The following is a 21363-nucleotide window of genomic DNA, read 5'->3' on the forward strand; positions in this document are numbered from 1 at the left end:
GGGGATGAGAGATGCACGGAGGGGGATGAGAGATGCACGGGGGTGAGCTGCACATGGGGGGGTGAGAGATGCACATGGGGGGGTTATGTTTACATAACTTTGTTGCCTTATGAAGGGCGGGGGGGGGCCCCCAAAAATTTCTTGCACAGGGGCCCACTACAGTCTGTGTCCGCCCCTGGGATGAAGTAAATGCAGCTGAACAGCAGCTGTCAGGACAGCTGCCCTGTCCTGCTGCAGGGCGTGATGGGGCCTCAGTGATGCGGCTCCTGGCACAGCACATTATGTGGGGCTCCTGGCATAGCTCCTGGCGGGGACCTGGTCTACACTATATGATAAGTATGCACTAAACTCCAAATCCCTCCATTACCCCGCCCCCATATGACCAAAGCCCCGCCCAACCCACCCCCTCCTTGCTGGGCCATGGAAAAATGATCTTGCTTCAAGCCGGTCCCTGGTGCAAAAAAGGTTGGGGACCACTGACTTAATACACACCATGTTTGGAGGCCAAAAGGAACTGCATATCACCCCAAAAACACTATAACAACAGTGAAGTTTGGAGGTGGGAACATCATGGTGTGGGGCTGTTTTTCAGCATACGGGACTGGCAAAGTTCATATGATTGAAGCAAGGATGAATGTATCGAGACATTCTTGAAAATCTGCTGCCATCTACAAGGCTGATGAATATGAAACGAGGGTGGACATTTCAGCAAGACAATGATACCAAACACAACGCCAAGGAAACTCTCAACTGGTTTTAGAGAAAGAAAATAAAGCTGCTACAATGTCCCAGCCAATCATCTGACCTGGATCCAATAGAAAATGTATGGAAGGAACTAAAGCTCAGAGTTCATAGAAGGAACTCATGAAACCTTCAGGATTTGAAGAGTCTTTGTGTGGAAGAATTGGCCAAAATCACACCTGAGCAATGCATGCGACTAGTTTCTCCATACAGGAGGCGTCTTGAAGTTGTCATCACCAACAAAGGCTTTTATATGAATTGTTAATTACATTTTAGTAAGCATGTTCAATACTTTTTCCCTGTATTATTTCTCATTATTTATTACACTTAATTAATGGACATCTATGGTTCTTTGACTGTGTGGATTGGATGAGTTGTTGTCATCTGGTGAGAATTTCATGTCAATAGCACCTTTAGATATATATTTACTTTGGTGAAATATTTAATATGTATTTCAACCACTGTATATCTCAAAGAGTCACTATTAAGTGTGCATTTGTCACTGATCTCTGACTTTCAAGGGTTAAGTCTCAACCACTTTACTCCTTAACAGTTGCTATGGTAGTCTAGTCACATGACATCCAGACGACAGCACAGGTTAATCAGACTCTCTTCAACAGCTAGGCATTCTTTATCTAGGCAACACTTTTGAGTATCTGCCTTGCACAGCTCTATGCTACACTATTACTCCCAAATACCAAATTAAGGTCTATAGGGTAACCAAATTTCCACTTTAGTCACTACCAGCCAATAGATTTATCTCAATCCTCTCTAGGACCAACTACAGTGTTCCCTGGATTTGGGCACCATACTATTCTTCACCACCGTCAGTATATTCCCACAGGCCCAAGCAAAAAAGCTGACAATTCTCTTCAGCCAATACCAATCAGGCTATAATCCACAGGGACACCTTGCAGATCTACTGCCCACTTAATGCAACGTTTTAGCGCAGACATATATATTATTAAGTTGTAGATTGCCGTTCCCCCTGATGTAAACTTATCAGACCTCACTGGCAAAGGAAGTTGAACTGTCTGCCACTCAAAAGTCAGCATCAAATATTCAGGGCAACCTTTTCACCATGCTTCTCTTTGTCCACAAGTCACCTCCTCCAATTCAGCAACCTTCCAGACTCCCCTCCAGCCTAACATTCTCTCAGAACAGCGGTATATAAGACCTACACCACACACAGTGCAATGCACAATGCATCCCTAGCCCTTTCCTATTAGTGCAAGAATACTACATATTACATCACCACACTCCATTTCTTAAATTTTTGTCTCTCACCTAACCTATTAATACAGTGATGCATCATATTGCACCGCTATGAATCCGACCAGCAGCCTGCTCTTTCCAAGCTAACTAGGACAGCACTCTTTTAACTCTGACTATTCCCAATAAGCCACATATACCCTTTCTCAAGTCACAGCACATTTACCGTATTTTCGGACTATAAGACGCACCAGACCATAAGACGCACCTAGGTTTTAGAGGAGGAAAATAGAAAAAAAATTTAAGCAAAAAGTGTTCACAATGCACTTTTAAGGGGGAGGGGGTCTTCAGCTGACACTGGTATAGGGGTAATGTCCCGCAATTCTGACAATATCCCCCATCCTGGTATACATGCCCTCCCTTCCTATTATACGTGGCCCCCATCCCCATCCTGGTATGCCTGGCATCCCTCCATCCTGGTATGCATGGAACCTCTCTATCCTGCTATGCATGACACCCCTCATCTTTATCCTGGTATGCATGGCACCCCTCATCCCTATCCTGGTATGCATGGCACCCCTAATCCCTATCCTGGTATACATGGCCCCCTCATCCTTATCCTGGTATGTATGATCCCCCTTATCCTTATCCTGGTATGCATGGCACCCCTCATCCTTATCCTGGTGTGCATGGCCCCCTCAGCCGTATACTGGTATGTATGATCCCCCTCATCCTTATCCTTGTATGTATGGCCCCTCATCCTTTTCCAGGTATGCATGGCCCCTCATCCTTATCCTGGTATGTATGGCCCCTCATCTTTATCCTGTTATGTATGCCCCCCTCAGCCTTACCCTGGTATGTATGGCCCCCTCATCTTTATCCTGTTATGTATGCCCCATCATCCTTATCCTGGTATTCATGGTCCCCCTAATCTCCATCATGCTGCACATAAAAAAAATAAACACTCCTACTCACCAGGTTGAATATTCATGCCTTTTAACAGCGGGCACAGACAATTCCGGCAGCAGCAGGAGCCGCGCTACTGCTACACTGTGTGCCGCTGTTAAGGAGCATGAATATTCAGTGCTCCCCATGCAGCGGGGACAGTGTAGGCTGCAGCAGGCGGCTGCTGCCTCCTGTGCCCCGCTCCTCCACCGCTACCGCTCCCCCCCACACCCCACACAGCATATATATATACCCCCTCCTCCCCCCCAACATTCGGATTATAAGAGATCCCCCCCATTTTCCTCCAAAATTTTGGAGGAAAATAGTCCGAAAAATACGGTGTATAAGAGAAAAACTCATTTAGGCTAAGTTCCCACTATGAGTTTTTGATGCTGCGTATTTTCGCTGAGCAAAAAACTCTGTGTCTTACAGCTCCAGCAAAAGTGGATGGGATTTAATAGAAATCACATGCACACGCCCTACCGTGCGTGTTTCTGATAAGCAACAAGTTAAGTTTTCTTGCAGGCTTGCTGTGTTTTATCTGCGGATTACCCACACAGATTTCTATTAGATGCATAAAATCAAGAGGTTAAAAAACGCATAAGCATATTTAGTACTGTAAGGCAGTGATGAGGCCATATTCAAGGACCGTTACGTGTCCCCCAGGGTGTGTCTGGAAACATACTGAACCCGCTGGAGAGTGTTGTAATCACAGCCACAGCTGTGGTTACAACACAAAATAAAAGTAAGTGTGGACTGAGTCAAGTTATTTGACCAAGTCAGATTTAGAAAAACCTGATATGAGCATTTATTTTTGGAAAGATCTGTAGGAAGGTAGTGGGACGGATCTTTCCCCCCCAGGTCTGGGTTTTACAAGTGGCCCGTGGTGATGATTCACATTTAAACCTGCAGGTAATGGTTGGGTGTGTCAGTGTTGGTTTCATGTGCAGCAGAGCTGGAGGTTCTGTGTGTGCTTGGTTGTGTGAGGTTGAACACAGACCAGAGCCAGAGACTTAGGCAAAACCGTTGCGCGCCCGGGATTCCTATAGTAGGGCAGGTGCTAGAGACTTGGGCAAAGCCATTACTGCACCCGAGATTCCTACGGTGGTGCAGGCACCCACGGCACAAAACTGTACACGGATGTTCCGGCTGCAAACTAGATGAAAAAGGTTTGAGTTTATTTTGTAAACTAGCAAATAAAGACTTTTATGTTGAACTTACCTGGGTCACTGCCTCGCTATCATGCTGGTGTGAAATCCGCTACCTTACAGTATGTTTTCGCTGTGGAAATGCACTACAAATGCAGGTAATCCACACATGACTGTATCAATAAAGTTTTGCCAAAGCTAGGTACCAGGAAGTATCAAAAATAAAGTAGCTTTATTTAAAACAAGACATAACAACAAGAGACAAAAACAATAGCGTCAAAAACAATAAAAACACAGGTAAAAAGACGCACCTTTGGGGACATTTTATTTTTTTTTACTTTAACCCCTTCACCCCCGACCCTGTTTTCACTTTCCTGACCAGGACAAATTTTACAACAAAGTGTCACTTTATTATGTAATAACTCTGGAACGCTTCAACATATCCCAGTGATTCTGAGACTGTTTTTCATGACACATTGTAATTTAGATTAATGATGAATGTAGGTCGATAATTTTGGAAATAAACGTGAAAATATCAGAAGTTTTGCCGAAAATTTAGCAGTTTTCTAACATTTTTATGCCCTTAAACCAGAGAGTTATACCACACAAAATAGTTAATAAATAACATTTACCACATGTCTATTTTATATAAGCATCATTTTTAAACATCATTTTTTTTGTTAGAAAGTTAGAAGGGTTAAAAGTTTATCGCCAATTTCTCATTTTTCCAACAAAATTTACAAAACCAATTTTTGTAGGGACCACATCACATTTGAAGTGACTTTGAGGGGCCTAAATAAAAAAAAATACCCAAAAGTGACTGTATTTTAAAAACTGCACCCCTCAAGGTGCTCAAAACCTCATGTAAAAAGTTTATTAACCCTTCAGGTGTTTCAGAGGAATTAAAGCAATGTGGAAGAAAAAAAATAAAAATGTAATTTTTTTCCCACAAAAATGTTGCCTTAGCATTTGCAGTGCCCCTGATGTGCCTAAACAGTGGAAACTCCCCACAAGTGACCCCATTTTGTAAACCACTAGGTGTAGTGAGCTCCTTTGTTGTTCAATTTCTGCTGAATGTGCAAATACCCTACATGTAGTCGGGAACTACTGGTCAGGCACAATGCATAGCTCAGAAGGTAAGGAGCACCATATTGTAGTGAAGATTTTGCTGTTATTGTTTGTGGGTGCCATGACCCACTGGAAGAGCCCCTGAAGTACCACAATAGCAGAACACCCCATAAGTTTTATTATTATTATTATTAATTTATATAGCGCCATTGATTCCATGGCGCTGTACATAAGGGGTTACATACAAAATAAGAATATCACTACAGTAAACAAACTAACAAAGATAGACTGGTACGGAGGGAAGAGGACCCTGCCCTTGCGGGTTTACATTCTATGGGAATGGGGAGGAGACAGTAGGTTGGGGGGGTTGCAGTAGTAGTAGCTTCAGCGTTGTTGAGGAGGCAGCGGGGTCATGGCAGGCTATAAGCTTATTTGAAGAGATGGGATTTCAAGTTCCGTCTCAAAGATCCGGATGTGGTGGATAATCGGACGTGTTGAGGCACAGAATTCCAGAGGATGGGGGATATTCGGGAGAAATCTTGGAGGCGATTGCGTGAGGAACGGATAAGTGTGGAGGAGAGAAGGAGGTCGTGGGAGGACCGGAGGTTACGTGAGGGAATATATCGGGAGATTAGTTCAGAGATGTACGGAGGAGAGAGGTTATGGATGGCTTTGTAGGTCAGTGTTATTAGTTTGAACTGGATGCGCTAGGCAATTGGGAGCCAGTGAAGCGATTTGCAAAGGGGCGTAGCAGAGGAGTAGCGAGGCGAGAGATGAACAAGTTGTGCAGCAGAGTTGAGGATGGACTGGAGGGGTGCGAGAGTGTTAGCAGGGAGGCCACAGAGGAGGATGTTGCAATAGTCGAGGCGAGAGATGATGAGGGTATGCACAAGCAGATTAGTAGAGTTAGGGTTGAGGAAAGGACAGATTCTGGAAATATTTTTGAGCTGGAGGCGACAGGAGGTGGCGAGAGCTTGGATGTGGGGTTTGAAGGACAGGGCAGAGTCAAGGGTTACTCCGAGGCAGCGGATTGTCGGTACAGCGGAAAGAGTGATGTCGTTAATTGTGATAGATAGATCAGGTGGGGAAGATGTGCGAGATGGGGGAAAGATAATGAGTTCAGTTTTGTCCACATTGAGCATGAGGTAGCGGGAGGAGAAGAAGGAGGATATGGCTGCTAGACATGCTGGGATTCTGGACAGCAGAGAGGTGACGTCTGGGCCAGAGAGGTAGATCTGGGTGTCATCAGCGTACAGATGGTACTGGAAGCCATAGGATTTTATGAGCTGTCCCAGGCCAAAGGTATAGATTGAGAAGAGTAGGAGTCATAGGACAGAGCATTGAGGGACTCCAACAGAGAGGGGCAGGGTGAGGAGGTAGTGTGGGAGTGGGAGACGCTAAATGTGCGGTTAGAAAGGTATGAGGAGATCCAGGATAGGGCAAGGTCTTTTACGCCAAAGGAAGAGAGGATCTGCAGTAGGAGGCAGTGGTCAACTGTATCGAAAGCAGAAGACAGCTCAAGTAGAAGGAGTACAGAGAATTGTCTGTTAGCTTTGGCTGTAAGTAGGTCATTGGTGATTTTGGTAAGGGCAGTTTCGGTGGAATGGTGGGGGCGGAAGCCGGATTGTCGGTTGTCGAAGAGAGAGTTAGATGAAAAGTGGGAGGAAAGTTCAGCGTGAACGTGTTGCTCAAGGAGTTTGGAGGCAAATGGGAGCAGCGATATGGGGCAATAGCTGAACAGGGCGGATGGGTCGAGGGATGGCTTTTTGAGGATGGGCGTGATTGTGGCATGTTTGAAGGCAGCAGGGAAAGTACCAGAGGATAGTGATAGGTTGAAGAGATGGGTTAGGGATGGGACGAGTGTGAGGGTGAGGTTAGGGAGGAGGTGGGATGGGGTCGAGTGCACATGTGGTGAGGTGTGATTTGGAGAGGAGATGAGTAACGTCTCTTTCCGTGATGTTGGGAAGGGAGGTTATAGGGGTAGGGAAGTGGTGTGGAAAACAGAGGGGTTGTGGTGGTCGGACAGTAAAGACTTGCCGTGTTTGGTCAATCTTGTTTTTGAAGTGTGTGGCAAACTCCTCAGCAGAGATGATGGAGGTCGGAGGGGGCAGTGGAGGGCGGAGAAGAGAGTTGAAAGTGTTGAATAGTTGTTTGGGGTTGTAGGATAGGGAAGATATGAGGGTTGTGAAGTAGGCCTGTTTAGCAGAGGTGAGTGCTGATTTGAATACGAGCGATGCTTGTTTGAATGCAGTGAAGTCATCTTGAGTATGTGTTTTCTTCCAACGCCGCTCCGCAACCCTGGACGCTTGTCGAAGCTGTTTAGTGAGGCTGTTGTGCCAGGGTTGATTGTTGACTCGTCGCGCTCTGCCATGCATAAGAGGGGCGACCGAGTCAATAGCTGATGCGAGAGTGGCATTGTAGAAAGCAGTGGCGCTGTCTGTGTCATGGAGTGAGGATATAGATGTCAGTGGTAGAACAGAGTCAGAGAGTGTGTGTCTAGATGTGCAAGGTTTCTGCGGGGGTGTGCTAGTTGCTGGACATGGGTGACAGGTGAGGAGGACAGGGATGAGAATGTTAGTAGTAGGTGGTCAGATAGGGGTAGTGGGGAGGTTGTGAGGTTAGATAGGGAGCAGAGTCGGGTGAAGATGAGGTCTAGTGTGTGTCCTTCTGTGTGGGTGGCTGAGGAGGACCACTGAGTAAGTCCAAAGGATGAAGTAAGCGACAAGAGTTTTGATGCTGCTGACTGGTGAGTGTCAGTGGGGATGTTGAAATCGCCCATGATGATTGTGGGAATGTCAGCCAAGAGAAAGTGAAGAAGCCAGGTGGAGAATTGGTCCATAAAGGCAGTGATTGGGCCCGGGGGTCGGTATATGACAGCCAATTGGAGGTTGGAGGGAGAGTAAATGCGGACAGAGTGGACTTCAGAATAAGGGAGGGAAGAGGAGGAGAAGGGCTAACGGTGCAGTTGTTTGAGAGGAGAAGACCCACTCCTCCACCATGTCTGTTTCCAGGGCGAGGAGTGTGGGTGAAGTGGAGGCCGCCATAACACAGCGCAGCAGGAGAGGCAGTGTCAGAGGGTGTTAGCCATGTCTCTGTGATGCCCAGGAAGGAGAGATTACGAGAGGTAAAGAGGTCATGGACAAAATGGAGCTTGTTGCAGACAGAGCGTGCATTCCACAGTGCTCCAGAGAGAGGGAGCAGCGGGGTGGGCGTCAGGGGGACAGGTTTTGCGTAAGAGGGGTTGTGGTAGTTTGCAGTTGGTTTGATGCGACAGGTGAGAGAATTGGTGGAAGGTGCAAGTTGTGGGGGTCCAGGATTGGGAGATATGTCGCCAGCAGTGAGGAGAAGCAGAACGAGGGACAGCAGGTGGGAGAAAGAGAGTGTCCGGCTTTTTTTATGTTTTGGGAGGATTGATCTGAGGTTGAGGAGCAGGTCTGTAGATGAGGTTAGGTGGGGAGGAAGGAGGGAAGGAGAGATGATGATTTGGTTAGAGGGTGCTGGGGTGTGGGGATAGCGAAGGAGAGTGAGGATTAGAGGGGCAAAAACAGTAAAAGCATATGTAAGCATGATGAAAGTGTAAGGGAGAATGAGAAAGAGAATCTAAGTACAAGTAGTAAATAGTTCTTTGTACCTTCTGGTCACTTCTGGCCCATTTCTGGCATATTTCATTTCTAGCCCCTTAAAAAGCGACCCTTTGAAAGCCAGACCTGGCTCCCTTGATTTATGGAGCTCTGGCCAGCACATTAGGTGGGTCAGGTGTGTGCAGGAGGGGAGGAGCCGCACGGACACTGCTCACAAAAGCATGGGTGGAGGGGGACTAATTAGGACACAGAGGCTAAATGAATTCAGGAAACAGACATCTAGGGACCAGTGTGTATTGGGATCAAAGGTTTGAGGTGATGATCATGCAGATTGGGACAAACAGACCAAGGACAGATAGAATGAAATTAGCAGGGATCAGTGGATACACAGCAGATAACGGAAGCAGGAAACATACCGGGAGACAGATAAATACAGTTATGAAAGACAGTCAGATATGCAGCATGGAGTGTGGGGTCAGATGACGTACCGGGAGACAGATAAATACAGTTATGAAAGACAGTCAGATATGCAGCATGGAGCGTGGGGTCAGATGATGTGCCGGGAGACAGATAAATACAGTTATGAAAGACAGTCAGATATGCAGCATGGAGCGTGGGGTCAGATGATGTGCCGGGAGACAGATAAATACAGTTATGAAAGACAGTCAGATATGCAGCATGAGTGTGGGGTCAGATGACGTACCGGGAGACAGATAAATACCGTTATGAAAGACAGTCAGATATGCAGCATGGAGCGTGGGATCAGATGACGTACCGAGAGACAGATAAATACAGTTATGAAAGACAGTCAGATATGCAGCATGGAGCGTGGGATCAGATGACGTACCGGGAGACAGATAAATACAGTTATGAAGGACAGTCAGATATGCAGCATGGAGTGTGGGGTCAGATGACGTACCTCCACCTGCAGAGCCATAAGTGACCCCATTTTACAAACTACACCTCTCAATGAATTCATCTAAGGGCGCAGTGATCATATTGACACCATGGGTTTGTCATACAATTTTATTCAACTGGGCAGTGAAGAAAAAATAATTACATTTGTACCAAAAACTTTTGTTTTAGCCCCAAATTTTACATTTTTACTAGGAGAAATGGGTAAAAATGGCACCAAAATTTGTAACACAGTTTCTACTGAGCTTGGAAATACCCCATATGTGGCTGTACAGTACTGTTTAGCCACATGGCAAGACTCGGGAGGGATGGAGCGCTATTTGACTCTTAGAGCACAGATTTTCCTAGAATTATGGACTCCTTATACAGAGCCACTAAGTGCCAGAAGAGCAGAATCCCCCTCAAGTGATCCCATTTTGGAACTACACTCCTCTGGGAATTTATCTACAGGTGTAGTAATGATTTTGACTCCATGTGTGTTTTCCATAAATGAGCAGCAATGAATGTTGCCAAGTGAAAACTGCAAATCTGCCATTGTAGTGCCAATACATTGTAGTGCCCATTACATTGTAGTGGCCAGTATGTTGTAGTGCCCAGTACGTTATGCCCAGCTTGTGCTTTTGGAGACATGCATCCGTAAATTAAGTGGGCTCTCATCGCTACTGAAATGCGAAACATGTGAACGCTAAATGTGGTTTAAGCATTGTGGGGCTCAGAAGGGAGGGGAGCATTTGGATTTGGGAGCTAAAAAGTAATCGCTGGATTACTTTTGGGGGGCAAAGAGCCATAGTGCTTTTCCAGAGCCACAGTTTCTCCATCTGCCTCATTATAAGGAATCTTCTGCTGAACCACGTATTTCAGGGATTTACACGGAAACCCTGGTGTTAGCGCTCAGAGCAGAGCAGAGCCTTACTGCGATCTTTGGGAGACAGAATGAACAAATAAAAAAGCAGATAAAGAATTGGTTTTAATTTTTTTTAACACCATTATTCATGCTGTAAAAGTGATTAGACATCTTTATTCTTCGGGTTGGTGGAATTACAGTAGATTTAAATAGTTTTTTTACATTTGGCTACTATCACACACTAAAAGATGCTTTTTTTTGCAAAAGCAAGTTTTTGCCACGCCATATTTTGAGAGCTATAATCTTTCAATATTTCTGCCAACAAAGTCATGGGAGGGCTTGTTTTTTGCAGGATGAGTTGATGTTTTTATTGGTATCACTTTCGGGCACATAACATTTTTTGATAGCTTTCTATTTCAATTTTTAGTAGGCAGAATAAACAAAAAACAGCAATTCAGGAATTTTTTTTTTCTTATGCTGTACAACCTTGTGGTAAAAGTAATGACAGTTTTATTCTTCGGGTCAGTATGATTACAGCGACACTACATTTATATCATGTTTTTGCCGCTTTTACACAACTATTTTATAGAAAAAAAAGAGCTGTTTTTGCATCACTTTATTCTGACAGCTATAGTTTATTTACTTCTCAGCTGATGGAGCTGTATGGTGGCTTATTTTTTGCGGGACAAGATGATGTTTTCAAAGATAACATTTTTATTTACGTTTGATTTTTTGATCGTGTTTTGATCGGCAGTATGATGAAAAAGCATAGTTTTTTTGCCACGTTTTTTATAAAAAAGTTTACGGTGTTCCCTGAAGGGGTTAACTAGTCTAACAGTTATATAGATCAGGTCATTCCTGACCGAGTCGACTATCACATAAGCTGAGCTTCCGGTGGCAGTCACGCTGGCACAGCTCCTGTGCACGCACAATTGCCATGATGGACCTATTCGGAACCACTATCCGACCATGACATATAGGTACTGTAGATCAAATGTCATGAAGGGGTTAATGCATGTATTTGGGGATAAAAATAATTTTTGCATTTGGATTGCACTAAAAACTGTTTGGCTTACAGGCACTTTCTCTCCCTGCACATTCAACTTTGATTTGGTCTATGGTCATAAATCAGGTCAGAAAAGGCAGATAAAAGAGAAAGCCAGCCATAGAAAGTGAAACACAAAGGCTATAGAAGGCAAGCTGTGTAAATTTTTCAATGTCATCCAATAGCAAAAATGTTTTTTTTGTCACAACTATATGCATTTAAGTGCAAAACAATATTTTCCCCAACAACCCCTCCAAAGGAAAACACACAAAGAAAAGGATACATAGCAGTCGATAATTGTCAACAGATTAGGGATTTTACTTTTTGCCCCTCTAACAATCTATAAATGTAAATGCTGCTTATAAAGACATGCTGTAACTAGTGATGAGCAAGCCGAGTATTTCCGGGGTTGCTCGGCGGGAGCTCGGGTCTCCTCCCTGCATGTTTGGCGCTCTTTACAGAGCCAATGAACATGCAGGGATTGCCAGCCAGTCACTGTAATGCCGTAGCCATGTTGGTTGTGGGCATTACAGTGATTGGCTGGCCGCACAGCATCATCAGGTCTATATCAGACCTGGCACCGCCATGCTCGTCACAGTCACTCCGGAATCAGACAGTGTAGGGAGAGGTGCTGCTGAGCTAGAGGGAGATTTGCTTGTTTCTAGTTAGTGTAGGTGTACCAAACTATATTAGAGACACATATCCATCTCAACAAACAGTCCTTCTGAGAACTAATCCATCTGCAGAGATATCAGGCAGGCAGTGTATATAGGCAGGCAGGCAGGGTATATAGCAGACTGCAATGCACTTAGCACAAGAGGCTCCATTCCAGTTTTGTCTGATGCTGCTGTTAGATATTTCTAAAAATAGGCCCAAGTCTCAGGGGCCAGGAATAATTTTTTTTTATCTTAATCCTCATTATTTGCTTAAAAAGCGATCCAGAGAACACCGTTGTTCTGCACCATTTGCTTGTTGACACTGCTGAATACAGCCAGGTCCTTTCCATATTACAACGCTAAAAATCCAGCTATTTAAAACTGTAGTTTGTCCATCACACTTATCACATATAATTGCACAGAAAATACTGCCATTTCTGGCATCCATTAAAAATTTGTTTCAGGGTGTCAGTGAAGCAATTGACACCGGTTTGCTATTCAAAATAGTTAACTACAGGCCAGGTATTTAAAACTGTGGTTTGTCCGTCACACGGATCACATATACGTTTTCAGAAAATACTCTCATTTCTGGCCTCCATTAAAAATTTGTTTCAGTGTGTCAGTAAAGCAATTGACACCAGTTTGCTGTACAAAATAGTTACCTACAGGCCAGCTATTTAAAACTGTGTTTTCTCTGTCACACGGATCACATGACGTTTTCAGATAATACTGCCATTTCTGGCCTCCATTAAAAATTAGTTTCAGTGTGTCAGTGAAGCAATTGACACCAGTTTGCTGTTCAAAATAGCTAACTACAGGCCATGTATATAAAACCGTGTTTTCTCCGTCACATGGATCACATATACGTTTTCAGAAAATACTGCCATTTCTGGCCTCCATTAAAAAAATATTTGAGTGTGTCTGCAAAGTTTTTGACACCGGTTTGCTGTTCAAAATAGTTACCTACAGACCAGGTATTTAAAACTGTGGTTTCTCCGTCACACGGATTACATATAACTTCGCTCCAAATTCAGCCATTTGTAGTGAGCGTGGAAGATATTGTCCTCCATTTAAAATGGGCAAGGCACATGGCAAGGGACGGGGAACTGGACGTGATGGTGACGGTGCATGCAGAGCCCGATGCCGTGGGCAAGCTGAAATTGTGCCACAAAAAACGCCCACATCTTCTCGCCCGACCTTCCTGTCCCAATTCCTAGGGGACCGCAGCACACCACTATTGAACCCAGAGCACTGTCAAAAGGTTGTTGGTTGGATAGCGGATAATGCTTCCAGTCACTTTGCCACCACCACCACCCTGTCTTCCACAAGGTCAAGTCTCAGTAGCCTTCCTCCCATCATGCCGAGTGCCCAGAGACAACTGATCCCACACTTGGACACTCCAAAGAGCTGTTCACTTTTCCATTTATAGATTCGGGCCTCTCACCCGGTCCACTTGAAGCGGGGCATGAGGAGATCGCATGTAGCGATGCCCAAATATTTAAGCAGCCACAGTCAAACGAAGGCAACTGTGGGAAAGTGTTACAAGAGGTGGACGATGATGAGACACAATTCCCAGAAAGTCAGGAAGAGGACCAGGTTGCGGAAGTGGAAGACGAGGTGGTGGACGATATAGTAACTGACTCAACCTGGCAGGTGGACATGCAGAGCGAGGACAGCAGCACACAGAGGGAGGGAGGCAGAGCACCCCAACAAGCAGGAAGAAGCAGTGTGGTGGCCGCAGACAGAAGGCAGGCAACCTTTTCCCGTAACACCAACACGAAGGAAGTTGCCAGTACAACTGTTAGGTCTTCCCGAGTCTGGTTGTTTTTTAAAGACTCTGCCGATAACCCCAAAAAGGCCATTTGCACCACCTGCCAGGCCAGCATCAGTAGGGGTCGCAAAACTAGCAGCCTAACCACCACCAGCATGATCAGGCACATGGCAGCAAAGCACCCGACTTTGTGGGCCGAACCCCAGGGTCCAGGAACAGTGTGTGCGGGTGGCACCACTGTTTCTTCCACTGTTGTGCATGCAAGCCAATCCCCTGTCCATGTTGCATGCGAAGATGCCTCCTGCCCTGCACCTGTCGTCGCACACTCTCAAGTAGCAGCATCAGGAAGCACGTTCACATCCTTGTCCCAGCGCAGCGTTCAGTTGTCCATGCCTCACTCCTTGGAACGCAAGCGCAAATACGCAGCCAACGCCCCACAGGCCACACTACTAAATTCCTACATTTAACGACTGCTTGTGCTCGAAATGTTGCCTTTTAGGCTCGTGGAGACGTAAGCACTCCGCAACCTGATGGCGGCGGCCATCCCTTTGTACTCTGTCCCCAGCTGCCACTATTTCTCCCGGTGTTCCATCCCCGCATTACACATGAACGTGTCCCAAAACATTAGCCGTGCCCTCAACAACGCAGTTACCGGGAAAGTCCACATAACCACGAACACGTGGACAAGTGCTTGTGGGCAGGGACGGTACATCTCGCTGACAGCACACTGGGTTAACATAGTGGAAGCAGGGACCCAGTCGGACCTTGGGACGGAACACGTCCTCCCGACGAGAAGGATTGCGGGCCCTAGGTCATTCAGGGTTGCCCCCACAGACTGCAGTTCCTGCACCTCATCCTCATCAGCTTCCTCCTCCTCTTCAGCCTCCATCTCTGAAATGACCACATCAGTCACAAGCTGGAAGCACTGCCTCGGCCAAGCGGCAACAGGCTGTGCTGAAGCTAATATGCTTAGGTGACAACCCGCACAATGCTGAAGAGTTGTGGACAGCTCTGAAAGAGCAGGCAGATCTGTGGCTCACATTGCTGAACCTACAGCCAGGCATGGTCGTGCGTGACAATGGCCGGAACCTGGTGGCGGCTCTGAGGCAAGGTGAGCACACACACGTACCATGCCTGGCCCATGTGCTTAATCTCGTGGTTCAGCGATTTCTCAAATCCTACCCAGAGCTGCCGGATCTGCTTGTTAAAGTATGCCGCCTGTGTGCCCATTTTAGAAAGTCACCTACAGCTTCCGCCACCCTTGCCGTGTTTCAGCAGCATTTGCAGCTTCCGGCTCACAGTCTGGTGTGTGATGTCCCCACGTGTTGGAACTTTACACTGCAGATGTTGGGAAGGATTTGTGAGCAGAAGAGGGCAGTTGTTGAGTACCAGCATCAACAAGGCCGTAGGTATTCAGTTCAGACTCCACACATAAGACCTCAGGAGTGGACATGGATGTCAGACATATGTACTATCCTCCAAAACTTTGAGGACTCCACCAAGATGGTGAGAGGCGATAATGCCATAATTAGCATCACCATCCTGCTTCTCTGTCTTCTGAAATGCTCTCTGCTCTTGATCAAAAATGATGCATTGCAGGCGGAGCACGATGAGATGGTGCAAGGAACCATACAGGGTGATTACACACAGTCCAGCTTCATTTCATCCCAATGTGGATTGGGTGACAATGAGGAAGAGGAGGAGGAGGAGGAAGAACAGGATCTAGTTTAATGTGCTATAGACGGTACTACCTGCACAACTGTCATACCGTCTGTTCAGCGTGGATGGCCTGAGGACAGAGAGAAGGAGGAGGAGGAGAGCATGGTAACTCCTCCTCTTGGTGAGGACATGGAAGTCTTGCCTGTTAGCAGTCTGGCACGCATGGCTGAGTTTGTTACACTGTCTTTCCCATGACCCTCGCGTTCTCAAAATTTTGGGTGAGTCATTACTGGTTGGTGACACGTCTAGACCCACGCTGCAAGGAGAACTTTATATCTCTTATTCCTGAGGCGGACAGGTCTACAAAAATGGGGCAGTACCAGAAGGTCCTTGTTGCGGAACTATTAAAAAAATTCCCATCTGAAAATGCTGGTGGCAGAGGTTATAGTTCGTTGGACAACCGAGGACTACAGGCAAAAGAGACACAACTCCAATCCAGCAGAGGCACTGTCAAAGTTCTGGGAGAATTTTCTCAGCCCCTCCCATTGCACAAGCCCTGAGATGCGGGGTACTCTCACAGGGAGTGCAAAGTTTGGGAAGATGCTGAGGGAGTACGTTGCCGACCATACCAACGTCCTCCGTGATTCCTCTGTGCCTTATAATTATTGAGTATCCAAGCTGGATACGTGGAATGAACTGGCTCTCTACGCCTTGGGGTCCTGGCCTGTCCTGCCGCCGGCATTTTGTCAGAGCGTGTTTTTAGTGCCACTGGTGGAATTATAACTGATAAGCGCATCCGCCTGTCAACTGAAAATGCTTACAGGCTGACTCAAGGCTGAACTAGGGTTGGTTTGGGCCAGACTTCTCAAGACCACCAAATGATAGCAGCGTAACATAAACTCAAATCCTGTGTCTTTTTTTGGGAGGTGTATTCCCATGCACCTCTTCACACCCACGCATGGGTATACGCTTCCTGTATTTGGCTATTTGCTCTTGTCCTCCTCCTTCTCCTCATCCTCCACCACCATATCACCAGGGTGACCGTGGTCCATGATGCAACACCCACATGATTTTTTTAAAGGGTGTTTATGATGCCGTAAAAAAAAATAAATTATACCTTATGTTCATGTATACCCCCCAGGGGTAAATGTTTGTCAGCCCATACCCTTAGTGCATGGGCATTACAAGTATAGGAGACAAGCTCTTTTCTAATGGGAATATTTTTTATGAGGCCCTCCTCCACGTCTCTTCCAAGGGGCATTGGAGTGCATCCCAATTTTTGGCAACCCTTGCATTCACTGCATATGCAAACATAATGGGAGACCCACTTCGTAATAATGGGAACATTGTTTTCAGGAGGCCCTCTGACCTCCTCGTCTCTTCCAAGGGGCATTGGAGTGCCTCCACATTTTTGGCAACCCCTGCATTCACTGCAAAGGCAAACACAATGGGAGATTCACTTCCTAATAATGGGAACATTTTTTTCAGGAGGCCCTCTGACCTCCACGTCTCTTCTAAGGGGCATTGGAGTGTCTCCAAATTTTTGGCAACCCTTGCATTCACTGCATAGGCAAACACAATGGGAGACCTACTTCCTAATAATGGGAACATTGTTTTCAGGAGGCCTCCTCTAAGTCTCTTCAAAGGGGTATTGGGATGCGTCCAAATTTTCAAAGTGGCATTGGGGTGCATCCAAATTTTGGGCAGCCCTGCCACTCACTGCATACGCAATAACAGTATAAGAGACCCACTCTTTAGTAATGGGAACAATAAAACATAGCCGGCTGATGGCTCTCTAAGAATAGTGAGGGCCGACTGCTGGCCCTTTAGGAATAGTGAAGGCCACCTGATGGCCCTATAAAAATAGGCTTTGCGACTTTCAGAGTTCCTCCTTCATAAATGAAACACGATGTGTCTGATAATATCTCACACACCACATGGCCAGATAAGGTTGTAAAATGTTAAAATGACATTTCCTGGTGAATGCATTTGTCACGGTTGAAAGCAATGCAAAAGTGCAAAAACGCATCAAAAACGCTAAGTGTGAACATAGCCCAAGGTGTGGAGGAGTATTTTTGTTTTTGGTTATTTATTTTGCTTTATATACAAGTCATTACCCTGGAAAGGATGTTCCCTAACATATTTCCCAGGAAAATCCATTTTGGTTTCATTTTTTTATATGTTTTTTTGTGAGTCCGTAAAAATGGCGTAATACCTCTGACAATGTTGTTGCAGAAGTGACCTGGGAGTCAGAAATGCTTCCAGGGGTCTTCCCCATGCTGTTCCCATGTCATTTGAGCACTATTCCCATTGATTTAGGCAATTTTTAGGCCCTCTGCAGACCGCCGGGGGGAGCCGCCTGAAAAATGCTTAAGTTTCCCATAGACTTACATTGGGCTTGTATACCCGAGCATCAAGCACCCGAGCATTTTAGTGCTCGCCCATCACTAGCTGTAACCAATCTGAATTCTTGAAACCCTTTAAAGGCCTAGTGCCCACGATGCAGAAATGCTGCGGATTTTTCCTGAGCGTTTGGGATTTTAAATGCGTTTTTCCTGCCAGGTAGAAGCGTTTGTGAAGCATTTTTAACATGCGATTTCGCATGCAGATTGTCAAGCGCTTTTCAAAGCGATTTTAGCATCACTTGGAAAAGTGCTTGACAACTTGGTCACACTATATAAATTCATGCAACCAGCATGGATTTATGTTGTGTGACCAAGTTACGATACTGCAAATGCAGCATCAATAGTAAAAAACATTATACTCACTTTCCGATGGCCCCCGGTCTCCTGTACGGTGCGTCTGGTGTCTTCGGTGGCTCGCGGTGCTTTAAAAAGGACCTTCCATGATGTCATTTAGTCATGTGACAGATCACGCGATTGTCGACGTCAGCAGTCACGTGACCTGTCACATGACTAAATGACGTCATAGAAGGTCCTTTTACACTACCGCGAGCAGCCGAAGAGCTAGCAGCGCCGCCGGGAGCAGACAGGGGGCCATCAGAAGGTAATTTGTTTTTTTTTAAATTTTAATTATTTTTTAACTACAGGTACTATGGTAGCCGGGTCTGGAGGAGAGTCTCCTCTTCTCCAGACCCGGGTACGACCTGCGCATTGAATCGCATAATATCCGCATGTGTACTTGTAGTCATGCGGATGTTATGCGGTCCAATGCAAGTCAATGGTGACGATTTCGCCGCGATTCCGCAAAATTAATGGTTGTGCTGCGGATTTTTCCGCAATGATAATCCGCAGCGGAAATTTCCACAGCATGTGCACAGCACATGCGGATTATCATTGGGAAGCATGGCAGACAACTTAACAAGACTTTTTAATGCGTTTTCGCGGCGGAAATAGCGCCGGGAAACACATTAAATCCGCATTGTGGGAGCGCAGCCTAAGTGATACTTGTTACTGACTAACTGGATAGGTTGTACAATTAGTTTCAGCAAAAAGTGGGTCATAGCAATCAATTGGATTACTATTTTAATGTTCCATAGGAAATTGGAGAAATATGGGTAACCCTTGTCAGATGACATTTTCTTGGTAGCTTTAAATAGACCTTTTATTATTTTGCCAGATAGGAAATGTGCAGTTACTAGTGTAGCACACTTTGAACAGCAGTTGTTTTCCATCTCCAGAGTCAGTGGGTAAGTCCCTCTCTCCTGTAGAGTGTAAACTTTTATGACTAGCGGGGTCTTGTCTCTTGCCTGTAATGTATTAGCTTTGATGATCAATGGGGTCTTTTCTCTCCTGTAGAGTATAAGATCTTATGACCAGTGAGGTCTTCTCTTTCGCCTGTAAAGTATAAACTTTGAGGATCAGTGGTATCCTCTTTCTCATGTAGAGTGTAAGCTCTTATGATCAGTGGAGTCCTCTCTCTCTCTTCCTCTCTCACTTGTAATATATAATCTCTTATGTTCAGCAAGGTTGTCTCCCTCTCTCCATTCCACTACATGTATTTTACGAGCAATTACAAGCTTTACTGTATTGAAATTCACATGATTTCATTCAACGCAAATCGAATTTTGGGGGAAAATTCATCGAAGTCTACTAATTTGAATTTCAAAAGATTTCCTTTGTTTATATCAAATCAGGAATTGGGAAGAAACGGTGGCTCTGATTAGCGCTGCCAAAAGGTAGGGAAAATACAATACCGCTAGGGTATTACCGCTAGATACTTGCCTGATAAAGGAGCTAGACCAGCTTTGAAATGCGTAGCATTCAATAAAGGTCTTATTTTTATAATAATACCCTAGCAGTATCGTATTTTCCCTACATTTCACAGTGCTAATCAGACGCACCGTTTCTTCCCACTTCCTGATTTAATTTCTGGATCTCTTGACGGGATCCAGTGGGTGGAGCAGTAGCCATTGGATAACACTCTATACCTTTCTCAGTGTTGTCCCTGGAGTTGTAGTCATTCAGGTGAGGAAATTCACCACTGAGATTTGTGTTTTTCTAGTTTCATCTGCGCAAGGTGCGCTTTTTGCCCTTTTTTTTTTCTTTCATCTAGTTTATATCAACTTAGAGGTTTTCCAGCTTGTAAAAAAAGTGTAATAATTGTATAATGAAATGAATTATAAATTTCCAAAGTACTTTGTTTCAATGTCTCACAATTTTTAAGAATATTTTTGCAACATACCTGTTTACATCCAGGGGCTGTGATAAGTATCAGGCTTTTCTCAACTCGCTGCATTTGTATCAGGTCTTGACATGACAGTCCTCTGGGCAGAGGTATGGAGTATGTGCCACAGTTGCTGATGCAATGGGGTGCCAACAAGCCGCTGTACCTTATACCAGAGTATTTAAATACAAGACAGGGGCAACAAACTAAATCTTTGTCTGGGGTGAAAGAAATCCAATTGCATTTATTCTCTCCAAGCTAAATAGATTGGACTATAGTAGTTTTCCCCAGTGATTGATGTAGACAGTGAGAAGTATAGGGGTTGTTTGACAATTACAACTTTTCATCTATGCACAGGATAAGTGATAGATTAATGACCACTGGGAGTTCTACCACTGCATTTATTGCCAAAGGGATTGACAAAAATAGCCGCAGTCCATCTCATAGACAATGTTTGGAGCAACAGGCCACATGAGTGACCACCTCTCCATTCAACCATTGTCATTATCAGTGAGGGCTCAAAAGGTGGATAGGTGATACGTTTTAATAGCGGTATATCCCATCTAATTTTTTTGAATATCTGAAAGGAAATTAAGTGTTAGATTTCCATCTCTGAGTTCTAAAAAATAAAGCTAACACTACCTACATGAAGATACAATAAATTATGAAATTCACAAATTTTTGACATCTATCTACTCAAAACAAGTGAATGAAAGATTCCTGGCATGGTCTGAATGATGAAGTTGGGGTTTGTTTGTTTCTTTCAATTAATGGTTTGCTCTGACTCTTACAGGTCAGTGAACAATTTTCTGATGACCGGCCCCAAGGTAAGAGACATTCCTTTGATCAACATGTAGACTTTGTAAAATGATTTCTGGCCTGTGCAAGATCTCATTTGTAATCAGCAGAAAGATTATGGCTTTGTATTAACTACTTTTGTACATGTGTGAATATGAGTCTACTGTAATGGCTGACAGGCTAAGAAAATATACATTTTTAAGGAAACGCATAACCAGCAATTCTGCTAATTATACATTCATATACTGTATGTCTACATTGACATATTAACATAACTCGTAGGATAAAACCAAGTTAGATTACTATTCATGGTCTTATAGTTAGGAGTTTGGAAACATCTCTTAGATGGGTAGG

The 21363-nt window shown here is 45.0% G+C and overlaps 1 protein-coding gene across 2 annotated transcripts in view; it reads left to right on the plus strand.

Annotated features, from left to right (window-relative positions):
- WNT8B (Wnt family member 8B) overlaps positions 1-21363 on the plus strand; it is a 154805-nt gene that overhangs the window by 42362 nt on the left and 91080 nt on the right. For both annotated transcript variants that reach the window (XM_073685742.1, XM_073685743.1), the window contains exon 2: positions 21005-21038. In XM_073685742.1, the coding sequence (XP_073541843.1) occupies positions 21005-21038 (34 nt within the window). The remainder of the gene's footprint in view (positions 1-21004; positions 21039-21363) is intronic.

The sequence above is a fragment of the Phyllobates terribilis genome, unplaced genomic scaffold (assembly GCF_046119375.1).
Source record: "Phyllobates terribilis strain yellow unplaced genomic scaffold, ASM4611937v1 Scaffold_5__5_contigs__length_657084704, whole genome shotgun sequence".
NCBI lineage: Eukaryota > Metazoa > Chordata > Amphibia > Anura > Dendrobatidae > Phyllobates > Phyllobates terribilis.